The sequence below is a fragment of the Oncorhynchus nerka genome, linkage group LG23 (assembly GCF_034236695.1).
Source record: "Oncorhynchus nerka isolate Pitt River linkage group LG23, Oner_Uvic_2.0, whole genome shotgun sequence".
NCBI lineage: Eukaryota > Metazoa > Chordata > Actinopteri > Salmoniformes > Salmonidae > Oncorhynchus > Oncorhynchus nerka.
Genome location: NC_088418.1, coordinates 18,801,679 through 18,820,949, shown reverse-complemented (window position 1 = coordinate 18,820,949; position 19,271 = coordinate 18,801,679). Strand labels below are relative to the sequence as shown.

The window sequence follows — 19,271 nt, the reverse complement described above, 5'->3', positions numbered from 1 at the left end:
TTTTTTCAGAACTGCTTCAGGGTTTGGTTGGTATTAATATTGTACCCGAGGTAATATAGGAATACTTCTGCAGTTCCAGTCAATCGAGTCTGGACAAATGTCACACTGTAGTCTTCAGTGAACAATTATTTATTTAGAAAACAGGAATCTCACATGTACAACATCTGGCCACACATCCCATTATTACATTTCAAATAAAATAAGGACTGCACCTTGGAGCAGAGGAGGCTGGTGGAAGGATAGGCTCCCGTTGTTTCCATTCCAGACATTGTAACGAGCCGTCCTATCGCCTCCCACCAGCCTCTTCTGCTTTGGAGTGTATATAGCCACATTCTCTAAACAGATTTCCCAGGGTCAGCAAAGGGCTTAAACTGTGAAGTGATGCATGGGATTAATAATCCTAATGATTCTTAGCACCATCTTTCATTCAGAGATGAAATCCTTTGATTATCAGACCAATGAATGATTAGGTAGGAGCTTTGCTTCTGTAACAAAACGGATGAGTAGGCACTTAGACTGCTGTATTTCACCAAGGCAGAACGAGGAGTTGGAGAGACGGGAGGAACAGAGGGACTTAGTGTACCATTGGCTTGAATGTCAGTGTTTATCTGTGCAGCAGTAATGTTTGCCCTGGAGTGAATGACTTCGGGGCTATTGCCCCATGGCATAGAGGAGATGTGGGGCAGCGATATTGAATGGTCATTTACAATTGTGTGGATATATGCAGCATTTACCATGATTGGAAACATTGCCTTCTGCAATAGGGATCAAACACTATTAGATAGTCACTGTCCTGAAAATTGCCTCAAGTGTGATAATAGCCCAGACCCTGTGCATACTGTACTTTTGATGGTAACATTGAACAAGTCTTTGCCCTCACATTGATGCTTTCCTATCGAATACCTCAGGTAGTACTGCCATATTTTAAGGCACATAAACAATTACAACGGTCATAATTTAGAAGCCTGGCCTGCATATAGTATCGTCCTAATATCTAACCCGGATTGTCATAGTGCAACCAACCAATAAACCTCCATCCTTCCCACGAGCCCTCTATCTAGCCCCAGTCCAACCCGACACCTGTTAGAACATCCATTTTGTGGCTCTGGTCAACATCAACCCCTGATTACAGGATCATTGGGATGTCCCCCCATTGAAGTTGAAGGTCTGATTATGACCTATTAAGGAGGGACAGTGACAGTGCATTTATAACTGGTCTCGGTCATCTGTGTGCTGGGAAGCAGTGGGGGGTGGGTATTGGAGTGATGTTTAAAAGGAGTGGAGGAAGGGATTGGCGTGGTGGTTAAAAGGAGTGGAGGAAGGGATTGGCGTGATGTTTAAAAGGAGTGGAGGAAGGGATTGGCGTGATGTTTAAAAGGAATGGAGGAAGGGATTGGAGTGATGTTTAAAAGGAGTGGAGCAAGGGATTGGAGTGATGTTTAAAAGGAGTGGAGGAAGGGATTGGCGTGATGTTTAAAAGGAGTGGAGGAAGGGATTGGCGTGGTGGTTAAAAGGAGTGGAGGAAGGGATTGGCGTGGTGGTTAAAAGGAGTGGAGGAAGGGATTGGCGTGATGGTTAAAAGGAGTGGAGGAAGGGATTGGCGTGATGTTCAAAAGGAGAGGAGGAAGGGATTGGCGTGATGTTCAAAAGGAGTGGAGGAAGGGATTGGCGCTAATGGTTAAAAGGAGGAGTGGAGGAAGGGATTGGCATGATGGTTAAAAGGAGTGGAGGAAGGGATTGGCATGATGGTTAAAAGGAGTGGAGGAAGGGATTGGCGTGATGGTTAAAAGGAGTGGAGGAAGGGATTGGCATGATGGTTAAAAGGGGTGGAGGAAGGGATTGGCATGATGGTTAAAAGGGGTGGAGGAAGGGATTGGCATGGTGGTTAAAAGGAGTGTTTCAGGTAGAGGAAAAGAGTAGGGCACACCAAAACAATGTGTTGGAAGTTGAACGGGATAAGCAGCTGTGTTGCTTGCTCTAATTAACTTAATATATTGTATCAAAGTCCCTGTTAAGGGTGAGAATGAAATAAAAATGTTCCTCAGGTTAAGACAGCTGTGCAGTCGGAGTGTGCAAAACCCATGACAGAAGGCACAGACTGGGAGCGAAGTGCTTCGGACCCACTGGTGAACCACTCACACACACACTTCAACTACAAATACATGTGACATCACATGAGCAGCCAGAGCCTCAGTGAACACTGAGTTTTGGAGAGGAGGACGAGAGGTCAGAGGGCACTTCACAGCCCACAGAGCCGAGAGTCAGGAGGGTCCAGGAAGAGGGATGAGAGGAGAAAAGTGTATTCCGTTGGATCATTCTGACTCGTTCAGAGTGCAACGTCTTCTGAACTCCTGGCCTCGCTCGTGCATCCACTTGTTAGACACTGGAGAAGGAAGAGGAAACCAAGTCAGGAGGACGTGATAAACAAGGACCCACTGTTAACTGCTGCAGCAAACCGTTAGCGGACCTGACACAACCGTTTCACTGCCCTCGGGGCAGACCTGAAGTTCTCAGGGTGTAGGAAATAGGATGTAATGAGAGACAGGTCGGCTCACCCCACTTGTTGCCCACTAGGACAGGGCAGGCTGCGTGCCGCGTGCTGTAGTCACCCTCTCCACTGGCAAACAGGTTATACCAGAACACTGCACTTCCCTGAAAAGAACAGTTTACACATACACAAAGCTCTTTATTTAGCATCAACATGTCAAATAAATAAACCCCATCACGCACTTAAAAGTGAACACCGCAGCTGTGTGTTTCACCTTTTTGGGCCACACTGCAGCTCCCACATCAGTAAAGACAGTGGCTCCCCCTGAAGGTACGTCACTCATCTGCAACAGAGAGCATCGTCAAGCCATCGCATCACACCACTTTAATACGAGAGCTTTATCAAAAACAAATCATTGAAACCCATTTCGTTTTAAATTGAACCTTTGAAATTAGATTCACACATGGGTAAAACGGAAGACCCAAAATTGTATCCAAATCTATGAACTAGAGCTGAAATAGTGAATTGCTTAATACTAACGTAAATGAGCCAGGTGGCGATGCGGTTCCCGGTGCCCAGCTCCTTAAATGCATCCGGTTCATCTTTCTACAAAGACATGGAACATACACAAAGGTTCAATAACACTAACAGTGAAGTCGAGGGAAAAACTCCCATCCACATATGAACCCACTAGCAACAGTTGATGCACGTGTGCCAGCCATCAACAGTCACCCACTGGCTCTCAGTCATACAGCATAAAGGTCATAGTTCCCTGACCAGAATAGAAAGAGAAGCCTTGTTTACCCGTCCAAAGTCAAAGTGGGGCTCGTATTGCCCGCCCACGCCGTAATTTGCCACCTGAGGAGAGATGAACAGAGGACAAACTCAGTGACAGATGCTGTGTTGTCATTAGAGACACTCATCTAGTCCTTTGGTAGGCTCTTCCTAAGTAGATAACAGCAGTAAAATGGATTCCTTTTGCATTCATTGCTTGCACTGAGTTTTTATAGTTTCTAGAATAGGCATACTGTATAAAGGGAAAGGGGGATACCTAGTCAGTTGTACAATTGAATGCATTCAACTGAAATGTGTTTTCCACATTTAACCCAGTTAACTCTGAATCAGAGAGGTGCGGGGGGCTGCCTTAAACCGACATCCACGTTTTCAGCGCCCGGTGAACAGTGGGTTAACTGCCTTGCTCAAGGGTAGGGCGACAGATTTGTACCTCGTCAGCTTGGGGATTCGATCCAGCAACCTTTCGGTTACTGGCCCTACACTCCTCCTACCCGCCAGTGTATATTCACATCATTGGTTGCTAAACTAGATGTACTGCCAGGGTATCCCCTCCTGCCAGTGCTCCAGTCCTACTAAAGTCCCTCAGCCACACTGATGTTCAGTTGTGTTACCTGTAGCTCCTCTGCAGTCTTGACATTCAAGCCGGTGATGTCCTCAATGCGCTGGTTTATCTTGTCCACGACTGGATCTTCGTAGGCGGTTAGCCATGCACTGTGATGAGAGACGGAGAGTTTGAGTCGTAAAATACATATTTATTTAGCATCAAAATTGCAGCCAGGCAGCTGAATAATGTTATGCTAGATTAGTGTGTCCACAGTTAACAGTTAAGATAGCAGCATGGACAGCATGTGGTAGTACTGTAGGTTAGAAGGGGTATACAGATGGAGGATCTTAATTTGATCACCCTGCAATGCAGGAAATGTAAAACTTGTAGTGCATTTGAGGTTTAAAAATGCGTCGGAAGACTTGATTTTCCCTTACAAAAAAATGCATCGAAAAATGCATCGACCCCTACAATTATGATCCACATAATAATTCACTTTAATTCATTTCCTGTTGCTGCAGAATTGTTTTCTTGCTGTAGCAAACTGGCTCAAATTAGGATTCTACATCTGTAGAAGGAAACAGGCTGGTTGAAACAGGTGAAAGGGAACTCCATATTTATCCAGTCTCAGAGCAAAAACATTAAAAACAAACTTTTCTCACCAAGGAAGTTGGGGCATTTATGAGGAAGAGTGGCCATTTAGGAGTTAGGGTTATTAATTTAAACAAACAGACCCCAGGCCCCTTCTGTCCCTCTGTTACAGACCTTGCCGTTTGGAATGTATAAATATAGATTGAAAAGCTGCTCTGGCCCCCCAATGGTGGAACAAACTCCCTCACGACGCCAGGACAGCGGAGTCAATCACCACCTTCCGGAGACACCTGAAACCCCACCTCTTTAAGGAATACCTAGGATAGGATAAAGTAATCCTTCTCCCCCCCCCTTAAAAGACCTAGATGCACTATTGTAAAGTGGCTGTTCCACTGGATGTCATAAGGTGAAAGCACCAATTTGTAAGTCGCTCTGGATAAGAGCGTCTGCTAAATGACTTAAATGTAATGTAAATGTCTATGGGAGTAACAGAAGATGCTGGTAAGAGTCCAGCAGGGAGCAGAGTTGACTGGGGAGACCAAGATCTCATCCTTTCATTGGGTAGGGGCCAAGCCTCACTTCAAAACATGTCGAGTCAGACAGGCCCACGTCTCAGGCGCTGTTTAACGCCCTCATTTAACATGAATGTGTGTGTCCTTTGTTCAATTAGCGTAGCCTGTGCATGTTATAAAGATGAATAGGAAATGCCTCAATCTATTCATTCTGAAGTATATATGTGCGAGTGTCTTCACTGGAAGACAGGATTGGAAGTGCTGTCATTAGAGTCTGGACAGAATGCTGGCTGACATCCTTAGATATAAATACTCCTTCAGCTGCTATATAAGCTGTATGGTTACAAAAACATGTTCTGTATCGGAGCGCTTCATTAAACCATTCAGCTAACAAGAAGAAAAATCTAGAGCCTAACTGAGAACCCTGATAAATAAATGCCCCTAAGATAATTCATAAACACATTGAGCAGGTTTTATGAGTTAAATGCTGAATAAATTTGGCTAATTTAGGTTAATTGGTGTAATGAAGCTGAAATCTGGGGTCAGAGGAACAGAGGAAGATCACCATGTTTCCATTTGCTCATCAACTGCAGTTAATCTATTCCCACAAGGGGACGCTCTATAGCCACGCCACATTAAACAGGCTTGAAGGGAACAAATAGGCAGGCAGACCCCTTTCTACAAGAGGAGATTCTACCCATACACTGAAACGTCATTCTGTAAGATACACCAGAGCCTGCACCAAGATAACAGAAAAACTCCTGTTTTCAAAGAAAAAGAGCAGGAAAAACTGCGCTTGCCACTGCATGGATTGTCATGTCGATAATGTCAATCATCTGATGGGTTGGAGAGGAGAGGAAGTGATGTCATTGCAGTAGGAGGTGAGAGGTGGAGAGGTAGGTGTATCCGTAAGTAAAGTTCCACAAAAGGGGGTGAGAGGTAGGGATGAGCAGGGCAGACAGGGCCTCATGCAGGCCCCTCTCTGTCACCTTTGACCCCTTACCTCTTGGAGACTAATGCGCTGTAGTGAGTTTCCCAGTTTGGGGGTCATGCACGGTGGCACACCTTAGCTAGTATCCCAGACGGTTCACATTACAGCCACAGATCACAGTGAGGAGGACAGAGACAGAGAGATCGAGACATCACTGAATTATCAAGCAACTGTATGAGAGACAGACTGACGCTAGGCCAGGGCATGCGGACCATCAGGTCTAAAACCATCGCAGTACACGACTTGCAACTTGTAATGGTCACAGCTAAAACTTAAATGAGACATTACCAAAGGTAGAAGATATTAAACTGGCCTGGTCGCACCCCGACTACTGTTAAGGGAGTCATAACAAGCAGGTACTGGACTCCTGTTCCTCCCTCTTGTTATGATCAAAGCAGTGGCGGGACATCTTGGCAAGAGCACAGGCCCAGAGGGACTGAATTACACCTTCAAAATCAACCTAGCTTCCAATATACCCAAAGTGTCTACCATCTCACAAGAATGTTACTTGTTCCAGCAATATTTCCCCAAACATACAAACGGTCCATTTTACAATCCGTTATAATCCCTCTACTCTTAGATCGCAGAGTTCCCGATTAGCTGTTGTGCTCTTGCCACGGTTCCTGCCCAAGCAGAAGGAGAGGATGCGGGGTGCGGAGGGGTATGGGGTACAGCGCTGTGCCCATCCCTGCCTGCTGGACTTACCTCTTGCTGATGCGATAGTGGGCGGTCTCCAGCACACCAGTAATGGGGTTGGAGATGGTGGCCCGGCGCAGCTGTGGAGCCAACAGCCAACCGGCAGAGAGGACATGGGTTACAGGGACAATCCCTGTTACACACTGACTGGCTGCTGGACCCACATACACTACGAGGCTACATTAAGTCTGTGCTGTGTGTCCCTGCTGGGCCCCCTTACCCTCTCCAAGAGCTGAACTCTAGCTTGAGTTATGGATCTCTATCATTTACATTAATACACGATTTATGCAAAAGTCTGAATTATGTGTTGATATGAAGCTATAATTCAGTTATGACCACTCGATTCAGTTATGACCACTCGATTCAGTTATGACCACTCGATTCAGTTATGACCATTAGAGGTGATGTTCTTTGCTGAGTCAAAACTCACCTCTAAATCTAACGGAGCTATCAAAAACTACTGTATGTGCCAAACAAATGGGATGTTGCTCTTATCCAGCCAGTTTGTAACAAACAAACACACACACGGGAACACAGTCAGGTCCTCGTGCAGGGTGGGCATCCCCAGTCTTCTTATGGCAGCATGCATCTTAGTGTCTACCACACCTAGTGTTGCATCATTTCCCCCCCAAAATTATCCTTATTATAATTCATTATAATTCTGGAAAACCACACGCCAGACCCCGTCTTCCCCCGGAGGTTGAACTTTGAACTCACCCTGGGTTTGGCCAGCTCTTTAACCTTCTCGATCTCGCTATTGGAGAGGATGTCGTGGTAACGGATGATGCGTGGGCGGTCCCACTCGTCCTCCTGCTTGACGGGACCCAGCACGTACAGGGGGTGGTGGTTGTTGTCAGAGTAACGACAGAACATACGACTCTGGCGACGAGGGGTCTGAAAGATGGAAGAGAGGACTAGGACTTAAAATACATAGCCATTAGCAGCTGTGCATGTGTGTTAGCCAGTGGAGGCTGGTGAGGGGAGGACAGTTCATAGGAATGGCTGGAAAGGATTGAATGGAATCAAACAAATGGAAACTATGCGTTTGATACCTTTCAATGTATTCCATTCCAGCCATTACTACGAGTCTGTCCTCCGATTTAAAGTGCCACCAGCCACTGGTTAGTACAGTTCAGTGGAGGCTGCTGAGCAGAAGACGGCTCATAATAATGGCTGGAACAAAGCAAACGGAATGGCATCAAACACATGGAAACCAAGCGTTTGATACCATTCCACTAATTCCATTCCAGCCATTACCATGCGACGGTCCTCCCCAATTAAGGTTCCACCAACCTCTTGTGGTACAGTTAGTGGCTCTCACCATCTTGATGCCTTCGCCGCGACACAGCTGTTCATATTTCCTCCTCTCAGGCAGGTAGTCTGCAGGTCTGCCCTTCTTGTCAGATGCCTCTCTCTTCTCCCGCTCTCTCTTCTCCTTCTCCTTCTGGCCCTCCTCCGCCTCCACCTTGTTCTGCTTGGCCAGCTGGTACTCAAAGTACTTCAGGTTGCCGTTGGCTCGCTGGTGGGCAGAGTCTGAGAAACACAACAGACTCGGTTAGGACAGAAGATGAGTCTACTCAGTATTGGCCTGCGCAGTACAATCAAGACATGAAAAACAAATATTGTACACATACTTGGGTGACAGTACATAAAAATGTATTTCAGTAATCTGACTAGGTGGGACTGGTGAAAGCCAAAGGGAGGTGACCCCGCTTTCAGTTATAGATTCAGACAAAGTATACATTTCAAAAGTATTACATAATGTACAAGTACTACAGCTGTCTCCACTCACCCAATTTGAGTAGTCTCTTGGTGTAGTCCAAGGCTCTCTCTAGCTCCCCCTGCTGGTAGATGGAGTAGCTGAGGTAGTCCAGGATGGTCACCATGTCCACGGTGGACTCCTCTCCCCCGTCCAGCTGTTTCAGGGCCTGCTCCATCCACAGCTCTGTGTGGTAGTAGTCGGCATCAGAGTAGGCGATCTTCCCCAGCTCAAAGCAGTCCTCCACTGTCATAGGGCTCATAGCGACATCCTTATTGGTTCCTGTGTGTAGATGTTAACATGTGCAGAGTGACACACACATCTCCATCTCAGCAGCATTTGCATGCAGTTCACTTATATGGCATTTCAAGCATCCATGTGGACTAAATGGGGTGCTCCACTGCATGTGGTGAGCACGGTGCACGATTTCCCCCTGCAACAGTATGAGCAGCCATCACTGAAGCTCTAACAGAACCTCTAACGGCAACACGTCCGCTGCTAATCCAGTCCTGGTATGAAGCTCCCACCGCATGCCCTAAGCCCCTAGTCAGCCTCTCTCCGCCTGGCCCACACTAGGCAGTTCCCCCGTGGAGATGGTGAGCGTGTCTAGCCAGTAGATGCCCTAAGCCCCTAGTCAGCCTCTCCCCGCCTGGCCCTCACTAGGCAGTTCCCCCGTGGAGATGGTGAGCGTGTCTAGCCAGTAGATGCCCTGAGCCCCTAGCCTCTACCTCCCAGCCCCACTCACCAGGAAGCTCTCCTGAGGATATGGTGTGCGTGTCCAGCCGGTAGGTGTCCTGAAGCCTCATCAGGGCCTTGGCTGCCCCAGTCTGGTCGTCATCATTGGGGAAGTACTGTCTCTGGATGGTCAGGTTAGAGATGAACCCTGAAGTACGGGAAGGAAAGATGGTTAGGAACCTCAAATTCTACCATCTTCACACAGGGTGGTATAGATGCTAGGAGAACAAATGGTATGACGTCATTGTTTTAGCACTAGCCACTGAGTTTGTAAAACTATGGCGCACTACATGGTTATATGTGCCAATAAATCAGCACAATCTACTCTGAAGCTAAAAAGGGGATTGTGTGTACTCTGCTAATGAACATGCATACAAAACAATAAATATTGGAGAGCAAATGTACAATACGGTGAACTTCGCAAAACGAGGAATGTGGTAAGTGATTGGAGGCCGTCATCTATGTGAGCCTCTGTTATTTCATTCATCTCTGTAGAAAACAGACCCTGTTACATCACTTCCGTGATTGCTTAAAATGCAACATGACTGATTATATTGTTTTTATTTTAGTTTATTAAGTTGTCAAATTAGCACTTAGCAATAATTGAATCTGTATGTGGTAACATAGTATTTATAGTCATTAGAATAGAGGCGTGTGAGTAACCCTGACCATCAGACATGTCCTTGAGAACCAGGCTCTCCAGCTCTCCCCACTCTGTGTTGAGCCTCTTCATCAGCTTGAAGGCGTTGACCGGGTGGCCCAGGAAGCCTTCTGGGTCCTGAGTGGCTGTGGCCGACAACACATCCAGCTTCTCAGCCCACCTGGACACACCATGTAGGGAAAAGGCATTCAATATAGGCTACTCCTCTTGACCTGCACTGTTGGAACTTAAGAATTTCACTGTACCCTGTGAATCATCTGACTAATAAACAAAGAAAGAAAAAAACAAGTGACTCAGAAGCAAACGGTGAATCATTTTCATATGCACGTTTACATATGACATGCAACTTCATATATGAACTCATGCACACACACACACCCCCGGAAGGCAAAACAAAGAGAACAGTTATATCATGTCCTGCACTTGACACACTCTGTTGGTTTATTGTGCCATCTTCATAGCCAGAGAAACTAGGTCTCTGGTTAGCCAGGCCCATTGTAAGCTAGAGACATGGCAATATGACACCCTCTAAAGACATGTTACAGATCCAGGTGGTGTCGTGAAGCAGGATATGTACACCACAGGAGGCTGGTGAGGGGAGGACAGCTCAGGGTAATGGCCGGGATGGAGCAAATGGAACGGCATCAAACACCTGGAAACTATGTGTTTGATGTATTTGATACCATTCCACTGATTCCGCTCCAGACATTACCACGAGCCCATCCTCCCCAATTAAGGTGCCACCAACCCCCTGTGATGTACATTCCTCTCTTTGACAGTCTTTATAGCATGGTGCCTTGTGGGAGAGAGCAACGTGACCAAGAAAGAGAGAGTAGCTATCTGGGTATTGGGGCTCTCACTTTATAACCTGCCAGAGCCTGTGACTGTGGGAGAAAGATGGAGAGATATAAAAAAGAGACTGCCTATGCACCGGGGCTCTCCTCTCACTTTATAACCTGCCAGAGCCTGTGACTGTGGGAGAAAGATGGAGAGATATAAAAAAAGAGACTGCCTATGCACCGGGGCTCTCCTCTCACTTTATAACCTGCCAGAGCCTGTGACTGTGGGAGAAAGATGGAGAGATATAAAAAAGAGACTGCCTATGCACCGGGGCCCTCCTCTCACTTTATAACCTGCCTGTGACTGTGGGAGAAAGATGGAGAGATATAAAAGAGACTGCCTATGCACCGGGGCTCTCCTCTCACTTTTTGACCTGCTCTAGTTTGTCCTCCTCAGCTCTGATGTAATCCTTCAGAGAGGTGACCAGGTCCTTCTCTGTGTACAGCAGATCGGTCATCTGACCTAGTGAACACAGTGAAACACAGGGGTCAAAAGTTGTACTAGTTCTTCTATGCGTTGAACATTTTAGATATGTTAGTAATGTTTATGTCGGTGATAAACAACGAATTTCACAAGGAGCAATGCTGTTCAAGCCAATGTTTGTGACCAAGACAGGCTGGAAGCGATGAAACTACTGAATAAAGGGATCAACAGAGAGATATTCATGAAAGGAGAGGAATTTAACCTACCGATGGAAGTGAAGAAATCTTTGTCTGCAGAGGATGTGTAGAATAGACAGGTCAACAACACACAACAGACTCCCCTCAACTCCATCTTTACACTGCCGCACAGGGGTCTGTAAAAACGAGGTAGATGAGTTGTTAGTCCGTTACATATCATATTAATACCTGTGAGATGTAAGGGCACTTGGACACACTATCCACTGGTGATCTCATGACAGGAATCTTCTGAAAGACATATTTGTATGAAACTAACAGCACCAATTAAAATACTTCTGCGAGTCTCAGCATGCTAAGTGGCTGAGCAGAAGCTTGTAAAAATGTGTTGCCCACGCTGGGGATACGGCTTTGCCAGACTTGCCTTCAGAACCCACCAAGTGAATATACAGCCACCGCCAGCTCACGCACCCTGCATGACCCTTTTCACTGCGCTCACAAGGCCTTCGTTCTTTACACAACTACTACTGTGTCAGCCATGCTGCTGCTAAAATAAAATAAATAAATAAACGTAATAGACTCAAAGCGGGGATTTTAAATTGCTTTGTCTATTAAAAACATATTTTAACTACATATCTAGCTAACAGGTCAGTACTCCGTTTGACCAGAGGGCATTTGAGGCTTTAGGATGACAGAGAACAAGCCGGACAGTGAGAGCAGCAGCTGCATCCCAAGGAGAGCAAGGAGCAGAGGGGGCGGAGGCCGAGGTGGAAGGGAAAGGCTTGATTTCCCTTTTGGGTCGCTCAAGTATTTACGACGGGCAATCAAATACCTGGGAGAGTACAATCAAATACCTGGGAGAGTACAATCAAATACCTGGGAGAGTATAATCAAATACCTGGGAGAGTACAATCAAATACCTGGGAGAGTACAATCAAATACCTGGGAGAGTACAATCAAATACCTGGGAGAGTACAATCAAATATCTGGGAGAGTACACAAGTTCACACAAACGGCTGGCAGTAGGTGCTGTAAATAAATAGGCCAATGAGGTTCATTTCCTTTTATGATGGTCTGGATTTGATTTTGGATAGGTAGGTACCCTTGAAACAGATGTGCAACAGGTGAACAGAGGCCCAGGGCAGATGACCTATCACCCAACCCTATCTAGGTAAATGGAAAGTAGGTCTTTCATCAAAAGGTCAGGAATGTGTGAGATGTGACCCAACAAGACTACAAAGAGCTATTAGATTAAGAAAACTGGTGAGGACATGCAGAGGTGATGCATCTGTGTCTGTTATTACTGTTCACTCAAATAATAAGTGTAATTTATATAATACATTTAAAATTCAATGGAGAGTATGGACATCCCAAGGCTCCCAGACAGCAAGGACCCTACAATTGTGGAGAGGTTCAAACCAGGGAGTATAATTCAGGGAGAAAAGACTGCCACGTACATGCCCCTCCCCCCATCGCAGGGATTTTTGGGAGCACCATCAAAATAGATTCCCTAGTCTTGGAGTAAACCATAATGCCAAAAACTAGAGTTGACTGCAAATTTATGTTTTAACACATTTTTTTATGTGCTTGCAGATATGTTTCTGAACGTTCTAATTAGGCAATTATCTACTCTTGAAATGCCAACATTCTCGGCGTTGCAACATGTGAAGAAATCTTTGTCAGCGGAGGATGTGCGACATGTATGCAACAATGTATCAACCAATTGTTTCCAGCAACATGTTGTTGTCACACGTAGCAAGCAAATAAACACTAAGGAGATTAAACATTTAAAAGACTCCGCGCATAGCTAAATTTTACTGCAGCTGCGACACAAAACGTTCTTTTTTTATACCGTAACACATTTTGTTCCTACTGTACAGCAGGCCAAATATCAGCTGCGATAAAATTAAAATAACTCAAATCTATTGTTCAATTTACAACAACGATGTGACTGGCAATTTTACAATGTAAAATAGCCGTAACATCAAGGTGTTATTTCAGAGAGTGATGCAGCAGACCAAAACGAATGGTCATAGTGACTAACGTTCCTCTAATACTTCAGTGAGCAATATCATGCAGTAATATAGAAAATCAATGACATATTTCGGTACCTTATTCCGCTCAGCACTGCTTTCGGAAGAGGGTTAAAATCCCCACGTCGAATGCCACCGCTGTTTTCTCAAAATCCTGGGTATTTTGAACTCGGCTGCGGTTAACTGGTAGGTTTATGTACCGGTTTCCATTTTCTCTTTATTGCCATTATACAGGATGGTGAATGTCGCCACCTGGCGGTTGGATTTAAACAGTGAGTGAAATACAGTTGTGCTGTGTAAATCTGTGCCCTGGTTTTAATGTCTATGGTAAATTCACTCAAAACTACTCCAGAGTCAGTCTTTCAATAAAACAGCATGTTAAAAATAAAAAAAAGAGGGAAAATAAATAACATGTTTAAGGCTAGTTGTTTTCCTTTGTTTTTAAATGTTGTTTAAAAAAATATTTAATATATTTTTTAATGTTGTTTTTAATAGAATTTGTTTTGTTTTTCATCCACGAAATGTCACCATTAATTAATAGTTAGCTAATAATTGCATGATAATATATGTAATTGGATGGTTACTACTATCATTATTCATTTATACAGTCTACTGGTTTGGACTCTTATTTTGAAGGAAGAAAGAAAAGCGTTCTACAGAAGTAGAAGATCCACAGGGTCGTCGCTAGTCAACACAGCCACAAAGTCGTATGACCTATTTCTACAATTTCTCTTATTAAAATCTGATTTTAAGATTAAACTTAACCACAAGGCTAACATTATGTCTAGCCCTAATCTTAAATTAAGACCAAAAATTAATTCGTTTTTATGATTTTTGAACGATCGGCCTGAGGCTAATTCTCAGTTTGTGGCTGTGCTATTTAGTAGAAACCGATCCACAGAAGGGGGAAAAAAGCGTAACCCGGAAGTGCTTCATTGGTGGTGTAACATCATAAACGAGCCGTGCTTTCATCGAAGTTGCCAGCTAGTTAGTCGTCTGGTCGCCAGATCTGCTTTCTAAAACGATTGGTTGATGTAATTGTAAGGTATGAATTGTAGCGTTTTAACTGACGTTTCCATCCATTGACCCAAGAATGGACGGGCCGCCTGTATGCTAGCTAACATGCTAACGTTAGCTAGCATTTCCTTGAGAGTCGATAGGATTGCTTGATATATTTTTGCACGGTTACCGGCTGGCACAGACAAACCAACAGTGTGACTGAAATAACCGTTTCTGCCCCAGCATTTGTTCATAACGTCACTGTGCTGTAGAAGAGGAATCTGTTTTGTATTTTACTAGTCCATTTGGCTAGATAGTTCGCTACCCAAGGCCAGATAGGCATTACGTTTAGGGAAAGCGGTCATCATCATGGCCAGTATTGACGTGAGTACAAGCAAAGATGGACCTGTCAACGGGCACACGTCATGGGCTTGCAAATCACAGGAGCGCCAACTCTCTGACATCCTTCTCCCAGTACAGTCAAGTATCGACACTGACATCAGTCAGATCGACAGAGACACACCAAACGGGTAAGACACCATGTTTATCTTCTCCACTGACAGACAATCCCATACCGCAGTGACATCGTCGACCTTTAAATGACCACACATAAACGGGTTGTGCATGCCTTAACTCATTGAAACGTTCCAGGAAGCCCCAGACGGTCATAGTTAGCAATCTAGACTAACTTCCACTCTCTAGAATAGTTACAGCATCGATATTAAAATCCTTGATTTTCTTAATAAAAACACTGCTACCCTTTGACATTTTGATCACTCTCTTGTTTGTCCTCAGGTATGTTCCAGTGCTCCTGGAGCAGGTTGAGCAGGGGTCTCCGTGTGTCATCACCCTGTGCTGTGCACCCCACTGCCCTGCCCTCATCACCAGCCTGCTGGTGACCAGCGAGGCCCGCACAATCGAGGTCTACTCCCAGGCTGGGGACTACTGTGGCACCAGTCGCGGGGAAAGAGACCCCAACACACAGCCTGACAGGTGTGTGTGTATATATATATATATATAAGTTTGGTGTCACTTAGAAATGTCCTTGTTTTTGAAAGGAAAGCAACTTTTTTTTTGTAAATGACTATTATAGCTGGTTATGACTGATTTTCTAATGGAATATCTACATAGGCGGACAGAGGCCCATTATCAGCAACCGTCACTCCTGTGTTCCAATGGCTTGTTGTGTTAGCTAATCCAAGTTTATCATTTTAAAAGGCTAATTGTGAAGAGGCGACTCTGGGATGCTGACCTTCTAGGCAGAGTTGCAAAGAAAAAGACTTATCTCAGACGGGCCAATAAAAAGATTAAGATGGGCAAAAGAACACAGACACTGGACAGAGGAACTCTGCCTAGAAGGCCAGCATCCCGGAGTCTTCTCTTCACGGTTGACGTTGAGACTGGTGTTTTGCGGGTACTATTTAATGAAGCTGCCAGTTGAGGACTTGTGAGGCGTCTGTTTCTCAAACTAGACACTCTAGTGTACTTGTCCTCTTGCTCAGTTGTGCACCTCTTTCTATTCTGGTTAGAGCCAGTTTGCTCTGTTCTGTGAAGGGAGTAATTGTACGAGATCTTCAGTTTCTTGGCAATTTCTCGTATGGAATAGCCATAATTTCTCAAAACAATAATATATTGACCAGTTTCAGAAGAAAGTACTTTGTTTCTGGACATTTTGAGCCTGTAATCGAACCCACAAATGCTGATGCTCCAGATACTCAACTAGTCTAAAGGCCAGTTTTATTTCTTCTTTAATCAGAACAACAGTTTTCAGCTGTGATAACATAATTGCAAAAGGTTTTTCTAATGATAAATTAGCCTTTTAAAATTATAAACTTGGATTAGCTAACACAATGTGCCATTGGAACACAGGAGTGATGGTTGCTGATAATGGGCCTATGTAGATATCAGTCGTTTCCAGCTCCAATAGTCATTCACAACATTAACAATGTCTACACTGTATTTCTGATCAATTTGATATTTTAAAGGACAAAAAATGTTGCCTTTCAAAAACAAGGACATGTCTAAGTGGCCTCAACTTTTGAACGGCAGTGTGTGTATATGTAGGGAATATGTAAATAATAGCCCGTGTGTAGAATAATGCCAAATATGAAAAGGAGAGTATTACTTATTTTTACCTTTTTTTGTTGTGTACCTATACATGATACATCACCATGAAGAGACTGATATTCATATCCATAATTATGCATTTCTGTGTAGTACAGATCGGGGACCCATGATGAAGTTCTATTACTGCAATACTGTAGTTCAATAACCCACTTAACATTAACAACAATTTTTTTTTTTTTTTTTAAGTTAAGCTGTCATGTCATAGCTGACACACCATTCTTTCTGCAGACATTTTTTAAACTTAATCCAGAGCAGATATTTACGCTTTTGGGAAGCGTGGTCACATAAAAAAAACAGACAGATTTGACAGAAATTCTGTTACTAAACTTTGCATCTGCACAGTTTGTCCAGTAAATGTTGTTTTTGTATAAACATTTCTGAGTAAATTATTAAAAGCATTCCTTGTGCATGGAGTTGTATGGTTTAACTTAGTAATTAATGTTTTTTAATTTTAAAGTGAAAAATGGGTACAGTATGATAATTGGGTGTAATGTGGTACGTCCTTATTAAACACATTTTTTGTTTTGCTTTTCAGTGCAGAGAGAGGACCCTTCTACAGGAAACACTTAATATTGGAGTCCCCTGCCGCATCATGTGAGGTGAAGGTATGCATGTCAACCACAGCTTTCAAATCAACAGTAGTTTCTGTTACTACTTCAGTCCCGTTCCTGTTTATTCTCTACTAGCACATAGCAATGTCTCTGGGAACGTGAAATCTATTGACTCATCCCATTTACCTGTCTAGTTAGGGTTATTATGGGTGGTGCCCTTTCTTGGCCTAACCTCTGTGTTTTCTCAGCTGCTGTCTCTTGGTGGGCGAGGGAGCGTTGCTGTGGCTCGGGTCGTGATGGGCCTACAGACACGGACACCTGTGGACTGCTCTCTGAGCCTGGGGCCCAGCATCGACATGCTCCGTGTGCAGTCCATGGTGGAGGAGATGGGCGCCAGCCTCTCACCGGGGGCCCAGAGCCTCATGAACATGGTCCAGTTTCAGCAGAAGGTGGGTTCTCCGCTGACGTCAATGCACCACAGTCACCAATACCAGTCAATAGAAGCCTCAGTGGAAAATGACACAGGAGACACTGGCTCGTATTGTATTGTATTGTTCATTCTTCTACCCACCAAGATGGCTGTCAGATAGCGAAAAGCTCAAGACTAGTGAACAGAGAACACCAAAGACAATCGCTGTATTGTATGGTAAATCCGAGCTCTTTGGTATTTTTTTTCCAGAACAAAGCTGACTCACTGAGTGGGTTTCTGCCCCTCCTCGTGAGCAGTGGGGCTCTCTCTGCTCTTGCTAGAGTAACTAACGGACCCTCTTCAGCTCCAGCTGACATTCAACACCCCTCAGTCAACACTAGCCTCCAGCCAGACGAGATGTCTGACTCTGCCTCCTCAGATCCATGGCCCCAGTCTCGTGCAGCCTGCGATACTCACACCGGCCTGGCAGACATGATGTCACCCTTTCTTAACGGCCAGCCAGGAGGACGGAGGCCATGCATCAGCCCAGACTTGCTCCCTATGCTGCAGAGTGTGTGTGGGCAGGTGACGCAGCTCCGCATCGAGGATGCCTCAAAGACATCCAACGGCCCGCGGTGAGTATGATGACTGGTGGTGGGTCTAACTACAATGTAAAACTCCCTCTGAACGTTTACATGGTGTGGTTGGAGTAGAATGGCGTCCAGATGTTGTGGTTAGGAGTCAAGTGGATGGGGGATGTCAGGGCTGACCATGTCTGTCTGGGTTTGGTAATGGTTATGGCGGCATTGTGGTGTGTCTGTTTATGTTCCAGGAAATGTTTGTGTCTGTATGACCGTAAAGGTCTTGTTGTCAGGGAAAACTCCCGGTCCAGTGAAACCTGTGAGGATAGCGAGGATATGTTCAAGGGCAATGTTAACATTGGGAGGGCGACAGCACCAAAGGGAGGTACTTTAATTCTTCTGAAAACCTATTCTGTGATGGATCGTCTTGCAGGCAGGAGCATGCATGCTGCAGAGGGCTGGAGCATGTCCTGGAGAGATGTCTGGGCGAGATGGAGAGGAGGCTGATGGAACACATGGACCAGCGACTGGATGCCATGCAGCTGCGCCTGGAAACGGCCTTACTGCAGACCCTGGCCCTTCCCCTTAACCACCTCAAGACCACAGCACCAACGCCTGACCAGCCTCAGGCCCTGCACTAACTCTGGCCTCTACCCAAGCCACAGCCCCTGCCACATCCCCTACCCCAGCCCCCACTGACTTTAGCCCATTTCATTGGCTCCAGCCCCTACCTTATCCCCAGCCCTAGCCCCCACTGACTCCAGCCCCTACCTTATCCCCAGCCCTAGCCCCCACTGACTCCAGCCCCTACCTTATCCCCAGCCCTAGCCCCCACTGACTCCAGCCCCTACCTTATCCCCAGCCCTAGCCCCCACTGACTCCAGCCCCTACCTTATCCCCAGCCCCATGCACAGCCCCTACACTGGCTGCGACCAATAACCTGAACCCAATCACCCAACTCCCCAGAGACGAGCTGCTTATTTTACTGTAGTTTTACCACTTGTGCATGTTTGTAAAATAATGTCTAACTGTTGTAAATTTGACTCCCTTTCATATTCTGTGTATTAACAGACTGGTTTAAATAACTGCACTGTATGATCAAGAGTGAAAATAAATATATTTATACTGTAACAAAACTACAGAATATGTTTATTTTATGTGCAAGGGTATAAAAATAACTTCTTTTTTTTAAAGAATCTAACAATACCTGCTCTCCAGTCCACACCTGCTAAACATATTCATTCCTCTGTAATGTAAAACATGAAATGTTTATGTTGGTAAAGGAGAAGCACTAGGTGGAGCCGTTGGTTTCGTGTCTTTGGTAGGACTCCATTACTACATT

The 19,271-nt window shown here is 45.1% G+C and overlaps 2 protein-coding genes across 2 annotated transcripts; one reads left to right on the top strand and one right to left on the bottom strand.

Annotated features, from left to right (window-relative positions):
* Nucleotides 1-113: 113 nt before the first annotated feature.
* LOC115106395 (prolyl 4-hydroxylase subunit alpha-1-like) lies at nt 114-13,494 on the bottom strand. The gene is made up of 15 exons (XM_029629083.2): nt 13,341-13,494; nt 11,302-11,408; nt 10,978-11,074; nt 9,781-9,932; nt 9,122-9,259; nt 8,410-8,658; nt 7,939-8,150; nt 7,335-7,511; nt 6,627-6,697; nt 3,895-3,994; nt 3,293-3,346; nt 3,029-3,094; nt 2,763-2,831; nt 2,556-2,652; nt 114-2,383 (listed from the first exon to the last, which is right to left on the bottom strand). Exons 2-15 carry the CDS (start codon nt 11,384-11,386, stop codon nt 2,313-2,315), a joined length of 1,638 nt encoding a protein of 545 aa, XP_029484943.1. The 5' UTR covers nt 11,387-11,408; nt 13,341-13,494; the 3' UTR covers nt 114-2,312.
* A 688-nt stretch (nt 13,495-14,182) lies between these two features.
* lg23h10orf88 (linkage group 23 C10orf88 homolog) lies at nt 14,183-19,065 on the top strand. Its single transcript, XM_029629082.2, has 6 exons — nt 14,183-14,791; nt 15,057-15,254; nt 16,924-16,993; nt 17,188-17,388; nt 17,619-17,983; nt 18,363-19,065. The coding sequence occupies exons 1-6, from the start codon at nt 14,631-14,633 to the stop codon at nt 18,568-18,570; spliced, it is 1,203 nt and encodes a 400-aa protein (XP_029484942.1). The 5' UTR covers nt 14,183-14,630; the 3' UTR covers nt 18,571-19,065.
* The last annotated feature ends 206 nt before the right edge of the window (nt 19,066-19,271 follow it).

Excerpts from the sequence above, each read along its gene's own strand:
- lg23h10orf88 (XM_029629082.2), top strand. The coding sequence starts at position 14,631 with ATGGCCAGTATTGACGTGAGTACAAGCAAAGATGGACCTGTCAACGGG. Across the intron at positions 14,792-15,056 it reads GACAGAGACACACCAAACGG|GTATGTTCCAGTGCTCCTGG; the intron begins GTAAGACACCAT and ends GTTTGTCCTCAG. Across the intron at positions 17,984-18,362 it reads AAGACATCCAACGGCCCGCG|GCAGGAGCATGCATGCTGCA; the intron begins GTGAGTATGATG and ends ATCGTCTTGCAG.
- LOC115106395 (XM_029629083.2), bottom strand. The coding sequence starts at position 11,386 with ATGGAGTTGAGGGGAGTCTGTTGTGTGTTGTTGACCTGTCTATTCTAC. Across the intron at positions 3,095-3,292 it reads CCCACTTTGACTTTGGACGG|AAAGATGAACCGGATGCATT; the intron begins GTAAACAAGGCT and ends ATGTCTTTGTAG. Across the intron at positions 2,384-2,555 it reads CCTAGTGGGCAACAAGTGGG|TGTCTAACAAGTGGATGCAC; the intron begins GTGAGCCGACCT and ends TTCCTTCTCCAG.